The 8,974-nt window shown below is 33.0% G+C and overlaps 1 protein-coding gene across 4 annotated transcripts; it reads right to left on the bottom strand.

The window, feature by feature from the left end:
* Positions 1–4,748: 4,748 nt before the first annotated feature.
* On the bottom strand, positions 4,749–7,435 carry LOC133796245 (probable E3 ubiquitin-protein ligase RHY1A). Of its 4 annotated transcripts, none has more exons than XM_062233722.1 (3): positions 6,849–7,435; positions 6,149–6,360; positions 4,749–5,402 (listed from the first exon to the last, which is right to left on the bottom strand). In XM_062233722.1, exons 1-3 carry the CDS (start codon positions 7,107–7,109, stop codon positions 4,901–4,903), a joined length of 975 nt encoding a protein of 324 aa, XP_062089706.1. In that variant the 5' UTR covers positions 7,110–7,435; the 3' UTR covers positions 4,749–4,900. The 4 variants fall into 4 exon arrangements, with proteins under 4 accessions (XP_062089706.1, XP_062089711.1, XP_062089714.1 ...); XM_062233727.1 differs by having other exon boundaries at positions 6,173–6,360; positions 6,849–7,434; XM_062233730.1 differs by having other exon boundaries at positions 4,749–5,360; positions 6,849–7,428.
* Positions 7,436–8,974: the final 1,539 nt, after the last annotated feature.

Below are 8,974 nucleotides of genomic sequence, written 5' to 3'. Positions count from 1 at the left end.
TCAGGGCATCGATTTGAGCCTGAACGGCTTCCGGAATTGCTGGGGCCTCTAGTGCCTGGGGAATGCACTCATTGTGCCTTTCTCGATGGTCGTTGAGTACATCCCTCAAATTATCGTCTCTTCGCCGCTGCTCGCTGGCTCCTAGCCGGCTAAAGATGTTATTTTGTCTGGGCTGCCACCCATCGTTATGACTTGCTTGTCGGTCTTCTCTAGGTGGGGGGATCCTGCCTCCACCTCTCTCTTCGTTCCTCCAACCATCATTTCCTCTGCCTGGGTCGGCCTCATTGTAGTCGTGGCCATCTCTGAACCGTGACTGGCTATGGTGCGACCGACTATTTCCTCTGTTGCCTCCTTGGGCTGGCATTTCCCGAGCGTTAGGGGGAGACCTGTGTTGGTCGGTGGATCCTCGTGCATTGTCATGCCGTGGGGGGCCCTTGACCGCAGAGCCTGTCTCTCAGTTCCTCCTGTTGGCAGAAGGACGCTGCCCCCTGCTCGGTGGATGCGACTCTTCACCCCCTGGGCGTCTAGGGCTACGAGCTGTTGCCCGGCCCTATTCTGCCTCGGGCGCGGGGGATTACCTCGATTAGCCTGAGACAGAGGTTGCGTCTCAAGATCCCTAGGTGGGATATCATCCTGAGGCATAGGTGGTTGCTCTGGCCTCTGAGGGCTTATTGGCTGGGTGGAGGACTAGGATTGGGACCCCTTTGAGGTGGCCCGCTTAGGGGTTGATCAGACTGGGAGGCTGGCACAGCCTGATTCCTAGCCAGCTGGATGGCTCCTTCAAGGGCTGCCATGGCATCCCTCTGCCGACGGTCCATCTCCGCCTGCCGTACGCTCAGCTCCTGAGGCTGGCGCTCTATCTCCCTTTGCTGCGACGCCATTATCTCGGCAGCATTCTCTTGATTGGCCCTCAGATTGACCAACTCATCTTGCAACACCCCCAGTGTTGTCTTCATGGTCTCAGAATCCAACTCCCCCTCATCAAACTCCAAATGAGGTTCGTCTTCAGCCACATTTGGGGGAGGAGGTTGGGATGGTGCAGCGGCAGCCTGTCCAGTCTTTTTGGTAGTTTTTGCCATTAGATCTTCTTGAGTTCAACTCTCAATGAAAGCACCAGAATGTTGACCCTCGTTTTGGTCAACGACACGGAGTCTAGAAAATGACAGAAAAATAATACAGAGCTTAAGAAAAAAATATAATGGGAAATAAAGAACACGAAGAATTATAGTGGTTCGGCCCCAGAGATTGGTAATGACCTACGTCCACTTGATACTATTATTAATATTGAGCTCCAAAGGTGTGATCAAAGAACTAGGGTTCCTGAGTTTCACAGAGCTTAGGAGAAGAAAACAATACAAGCGATGGATAATAGTCACGTAATTCAGAAAAAGAGAAAAAAGCCCATTCCTTGAGCTATTTCTTGTGTATTTATAGGCTCAAGAAGGGTTACATGAGTTAAGTAATAATATCTTCCCTTAATAAACGAATCTTCAGGTCATAATGAAGAGATATTCTTGGATATCATTACAACTGTACAGATTTATTCATAAATAAACGGAGTATACGACCAGGCTGGTCGTATATAAAACTTGAACTTCTTATACGGAAATATCTCTGGTCGATATGCGAGCAGTATCTCTGCCACATGTCAAAAATTCTTGCCACGTCATCAACAGCTGTTTTTTGGATAAACAACACTAATTTATCAATATTAATAAATTTACCCAAATATTATCTTTTATTATCTAAATCTCACAACTCCGTAAATTTTCTAAAATTGACCTAGTCAAATTAAAACCATAATTGATAATTAAATCAATTAATTGAGACATTCTAGATGATTTACTCAAAGGTGACGCGAGGACCATGGATCCATGAAATCAAGCTCTAATAAGTTTCTGTGAATTTATTTACGAATAATTTTCACTGCCTTATTAATTTCTCGTGACTCCACTATAGACTCGGAATCGAACTCTTGAATTCATAGAACGTATTTTCCAAACCATAAATACGTTATCCATTATTATAACCATTACAATCAGTCAATCCTCTATCGTTGACTTACTAACGAGCTCGGTGCAAATTACCGTTTTATCCATCATTAGTATTTTATTTTTAACTCCCACTAAGTTCCTTATAAATGATATTTCTGTGGACTTAATCACAGAAATGAGAACTCAATCATTTAACCTTTTGAACAAAGCAATTAATAAAATCATCTTTTCATTCTCATGTAGAAGTTATAGATTTTATATCTATGAATAATACTCCCACTCAATTACACTATTAAATCTTTAAGATGTTAGTATGAGCTAGACCGTAGGGTAAGCTGGTAACGAATAAGTCAAAAGATTTAAATAATATAATTAGCAGAATATTATCACTCAGAATTAAGATCGACTTAATCTATGGTCAACGTTATGACATTGATTAGATTCGATAACGACGATACTTATTTATCAATAAATAATCAATATCGGCCCTAGTTCGATGTAACTAAATTCATCCAATCTTATCTACTTGGTCAATGCCTTGGACAAGACATCACACCCTGAATGTGTAAGTAGATCATATCGTAGATTGTCTAATCAGTGAAAATCCAATGCACTGATCTAATCTCAGGACTCGTTCTTTTGAACATATAATTATAACTATAATCCACTATGACCTAGTCATTATAATTGTAAATATCCACACGTTCGAGATTTTTATAAATGTTTGTATTATTTCAATATACCATATAATTTTTTTAACAAAAACAAATTTTGTATATTATCACTCAAAAAATGCATATACCATGCTAACAAAACTATATACGACCATTAAAATAAATATATTATACTAACAAAATTATATACCTCAATTATATATAACAAGATAGAAACTAAATATCATCTAAAAAATGATATATCATACCGTAAAAAACATATATACTGAGTTGGAAAATAATATATCAACAACACTTCAAAAATGAAAAAAAAAATATTTCTCAAAAAATGTATTTAACATGCTAACAAAATTATATATCACTATTAAAATGTATATACAATGCTAACAAAATTTTATATCACCATTATATATAACAAGATAGAAACTAAATATCATCTACAAAAAATAATATACCATACCACAAAAAATATATATTGAGTTGAAAAATAATATACCAACAAGACTTAAAAAAATGATTACTAAAAAATATATATATATATATCATGCTAAAAAAATTATATACCACATCTAAAATGTATATACCATGCTAACAAAAAAATATACCACTATTACATATAATAATATAAAACCTAAATATCATTTGAAAGAAATGATATACCATACCACAAAATATATATACTGAGTTGAAAAATAATATATCAACAACACTTACAAAATTATTACTTAAAAAATGTATATATTATGCTAACAAAATTATATACAACAATTAAAATGTATATGCCATAATACAAAATTATATACTACCATTATGTATAACAAGATAGAAACTAAAAATTATCGATAAAAATATAATATATTATATCATAAAAAATATATACACTAATATACATATACCAGAATATTAAAGTCGCATACTTCTAAATAAAAATAATAATAAAAAATAGTAGATTGGAAAAAAATATAATAAAATTAAAAATTTGAAAATAATATATTTTTTTCAGTCGATATTTATTAATCATCAACCTAAAAAAAGAGATCATTTGTTGTAATTTCTCAAAAGGATATTAGGTGGGTTCCGAGACAAAGAAAGAATGATCTCTAATATCATCAATATAGTAAAATTTAAAAATATGTATATTTGATTGAATTAAGTGTAAAAACAAAAAAAACAAAACAAAATGAATATACATCACACTTAGAGACCCATCTTAATTTTTCTTCTCTTTCTTTGAACGACAATCCCTTTTATTTGATCCTAACTCCGCAATAATTTTCAAAGAACAAAAATTATTTAGGGTGTAGTTTTTTTTTTTCTTTAAAAAATGGTGATATATTTCCATTATAAATTTAAAAATTAAAAGCACAAATATTTGTCTGAATGAGATAATACAACTATTTTTATAATGGTGTTAGGAATAAAAAAGACAAGACAAGAGTAGGACTTGTTAGAATACTGCATTTCTGGGATTTGTCTCATATCAAAGTCCAAATTATTCGTTGCCATTTGACGGGGTCTAGTTTATGAACCAATGAAAAAATTATATAAACCAGTTGAGAGAGACTTGTTGTTCATAATTCAATTATTATAATTTTGGTAAGCGGAATGGTATTTTGTCATACTGGTCCTTTGTTGAACAGAATACAAGTCATTGATTTGACATATTCCAAAAATCAACCCCAAGCCAAATATATTAATTAGAAAACCTAACAGATCAAGCCTTTCAAGATTGTATTGTATGGCCTAAATATAGTTTATCCAAAATTTCATAGAATCAATTAATGCGGGCAACATTGAATTTTGTTAATATAAAAAAGAATTGCAAATGTTTGAAATAACTTCAAGAGTTTCAATAGGCTGTCTTGATTAATAGGCACTGTTTTTTGGCTAAAATATTAGACTAAGTCCGTATAAACCATATCATTTACATTTTGGGCAGATGTTACAGATCTAATTTTCTAAATCTACCATTACATGTTCATTACGAGTCCTTTTCAACAAAGAAATGCAAAGAGGCTCACCTTATATATCTGAAATATGGAACAAAATCCTTTGATTCCCAATTGAAAGGAAAGGAAACTGGTAGTGAAAGACATGCATTCAACGCAGTGACTGATTTACAACAGAAGGTAGAAAATGATAGTATCCACTATTTGATTGGCGAGACACAAAAACTTTCTCTACAGTTCTAAAGCAACAACAATCGCAAGGCAAAACCCGCCTCACCTTGGACTATAAGGACTTTATGGTTCTTTTCTTTACAAGGATAGCACTTCGACAGTAAGGACAGTCACCACTAATTCGAACCCAGGGATCCAAGCACACAGCATGAAATCTATGATCACAAGGCAAACATATAAGCCGATCACCCTGGATGAAACTCTCTAGGCAGATACTGCAATCCTGTGGTGCACTAGATACTACCGCTGCTTCAGCATCCGTCTCCTTGCCACTGAAAAGTTCCAGTTGCAAGCAAGACAAAGCCTCTTGCGTAAGGCCAGGTGGCTTCTCGTTCTGTTCCCGCAAGATTTGCAGCCTTACTGTTTGGGAGCTCAAGTCAGCAGATAGGGAGCGGTCAATTGACAATCTTGTAGAGTTTTCAGCATCCCAATCCCTTGCATCAAATGGCCTTGTATCATCACCAGGCCTTATGTGAACACCGTCAATATTAAATGTACTCCTGCCACGTGGCCTGAACAAAATTGGAAGAAACCCAGTAGAAACATCAAAAGACCTATACAAAGTACCAGAGCTAGAATAGCATGAAAAAAGACTCTTGTGAACAGATAACTTAAGTAAAACAGCTAAAATATGAATATATATATATATAAATATGCAATATTGTCAACAATAACTTAATTATAAACTGAATGAACATGAAAAATCTTTTGAAAGGTAGTTTATCAAATGTAAGTAAAAAAATGAGCCACCCATTTTGAAGAACAAATCAACTTAGAATAAGAACTAGAAAGTTTGAAAATTGACATATAAAGCAAAGATGTTTTATCAATAGAAACTTAGCTCTTGTTGTAAATTATGATTGAGTTAAGTGAAATCTTAAACTAGGTACCGTTTACTGTTTTAAAGGGAAAATACCAATTTGGCCAAATAATTTTTCTGAATACACGATTGTCCTGTATTTTTAAAATACCTTATACCCAATTTTGATAAAAAAAAATCAAATATAATTTTTCATTATAAACTCCTCGACTACTTTCACCGCTTCTCTAAACCTATCGCATTCATTGACCACCCAAGAATTCACTGACTACCCAAGAATTGATCTTCTAATTGAAAATATTTTGACCAAAATAGAGTCTAAATACTACTTTGATTCATTTTGTAAAATACAATATCTAAATTGTCATTTGACAAAACACACATGCCAATCGCGTATTCAGAAAAAACACACATAAAATAGTATTTATCCTTTATAAATAAAAACTTCACATTAGTCTGCCCTACACTGCCATATCTCACCTACCCAAGTTGCAGCACACTGACCTGCTTCCAGATTGTGTAACCCCTCTCAACCTCTCACGAAGCCTAGCCCTTGCGAGAAGCACAGCCCCAGGGAGTCTTTCGTTCGCAGTCACAGATGGCCTGCTTGAACTGATAAAGTTTTCGGTATCAATTCTATTACTGGAAACAGATTGGCCTGCACTCTCCTCGAGGTGAAATGCCGAACGGTCCTGAGCAATGCATGCGATGTATTAGAAATCCCCCCAGAGGTTTAAAAACACTGAAAACATTATCAATCAATTCGTACACATTACATAAATTGCATACAAAGTTATTAACTGTAAACCCCACCGAAACCAAAAGGATGGTCCCTAATGAAACGTATATAAATTGCACCTAGGAAACTAGTATTATCAATTATGCAATAAACGCCAAATAAAACTCAATGCCAATTAAATCTATATCATTATAAAATTATAAAAAATAAAATAAAATTCTAGAACTCCTTTATATATGTATAGGGCACAAATTAGGCTCAACCTATATTTTTAGGTAAATATCCAATAAGAACGTTATGACTGGTTCTTTAACAATCCAAAATGACACTTTCTTTAAAAGAAAGCTCAAAAACCTGCAAATGGCAATTGAGAACTCTGGATGGCATAAATATTTGGTTCAATTGATGTAATAATAATCAATATTAAGAGAAAAGAAATACCTGGTTAGAGACCCGGTGGGAGATATGGCGGGAGTGAGGATATCGCCGAAGAGGATCGCAGCCGTCAATATCATGTCGATGATTACTACCACTGGTGGTACTAAAATGATGGTGATGGTGATTGTGATGATGGCGGCGATTATGGTTGGCACTTTGGTGGAAACTTCGATCGGGAGGAGGAAGAGAATCGATGCCGAGATCCGGACTGGTTCGGCCGAAACGAGACCTCCTGGTGTAGAATAGCTCCGAAGCGCTCGTCATGCACACAGCACACACACCTACCTGTATTACAAGCTTAAATATCTGATTTTCCCCTAATTTTATTAAGAAAGAATTGAAAATTTCGACGAAAGATAGCGGAAAATTAGGGATTACTTTCCCATGGCCCTAAGACCAGATTTTTTCGGGCGCTTTCTTTTTCAGTGACTACAGAGGCTTTCTCTTTTTTAGGGGCGAAGTTGGAAGAGGGTAATGGAGGGATCTGATCTAACCACGTGTCAACTGTATACGAGTATGGGACTGACTGGCGTTGATTTTAGATGAGACTTTGTGGGGTCCCTTGTAGATTATGATTTTCGCTAACGAGACAGGACATGGAGAAGACGGTTTGAACTTGGAATATATTGTTTGGCGTAGGGGATTTTTCGTGGCTAACAGCACTCCTAACGATGCTTTACTTTATTATTTAAAATACCTCAAAAAAAAAATACATATTTTTTTTATTTTATCTTTAAGTTTTACATTATACTATAAATCAGATTTTTTATATAGAAAGTTTATAAAGAAAAATAATAATATTAAAATATTATATAAATGATATGTAAATATTATGTAAATGTAGATATAGATTAATTAGAGTTTATGCATAACTATTATAAATATATGTATAAAGGAACTGATGAAATATGTTTTTGTGAGTTTTAACTAAATATTATAAAGAAAATGTATTACAAAATACATCATCAAAACATATTTTTTTTATATAATTTACTTCAAACTTTTACATTATATCATATATCAACTTCTCTATTTTTTCTCTACATCATTTAAATATTATATATTTTTTAAATATTTTATTTATTTTAAGAAATAAAATAAATAAATATAATAGTATCACACTCATATATATATATATATATACAAAAATTTATAAAATATTTATAGCTTGATAAATAGTGTTTCACTACATATAAAGAAATATTATTTATTTAGGTAAAAAAATATAACTTTATATCACCCATTGGAAGACTATTTAACAATTTTTTATTTATATTATAAAGAATTAGACATTTTACCTTTTTCATTGGGAGTGTTCTAACAATGATACGAGTATTTAAAATATTCATTCAAATATTACTAGATGTGTCAGTTTATTTTAAGTAATCACATTTATTAAAATTAAGACCTATTGTTTTAAAAAATAACTGTATGTAATATTTAAATGTATATTTTAAGTACACGTATCATTACTCATTTTTCATTAGCATCAAAACGTCGACGTTTTACTCTACTAGCTCTGAGAATTGAGAATTTAGAAGTGAAAACCGTGTGAATATAAGGGCCTGATTGGTATCAGGTTTGGAATCAATTTTATGTTTTCAAATACTAAAAGCATGTAGGGCCCACAATAATATGTGATTGGTTAGTCATTTCTTAAAACTAAATCTAAATCTGATTTTAAAATTTTGCCTATACAGTTGAAAACGATAAAAAGATGTTTTCTCTATTTCCTAATATTTTTAGTAAGATTTGACTTAATGTTCAAGTATATATGTATATACATATATATATATATAAATATATGGGTGCATTTAAATAGTTACTACACATTGATAATTACAATAATTACTTTAATATTAATTATTGAATTAAAATCAAAGGTCCATATTTATAGTTGTTAATTAATATTTCTAAAAATAAATTTTGATTTTTTCAAATTTTTGGAAGGGTTACCTAATGAAAAACGTATATTTATTATAAAAATATAATATTGTAAATTTTTTATTTTTCAAATGCATGTCAATTTCTAAATATAGGTAGTATCTCTCATCAGTTGGAAACAACATTAATTATTACAAAAAATAACTAAATTCGAAATTAATATAAAAAAAAAATATTTACCTATT

Source organism: Humulus lupulus, chromosome 1, assembly GCF_963169125.1.
Source record: "Humulus lupulus chromosome 1, drHumLupu1.1, whole genome shotgun sequence".
Taxonomy (NCBI): Eukaryota; Viridiplantae; Streptophyta; class Magnoliopsida; order Rosales; family Cannabaceae; genus Humulus; species Humulus lupulus.
Note: the sequence above shows the minus strand (reverse complement) of the source record. Positions and strands in the feature narration are given on the sequence as shown.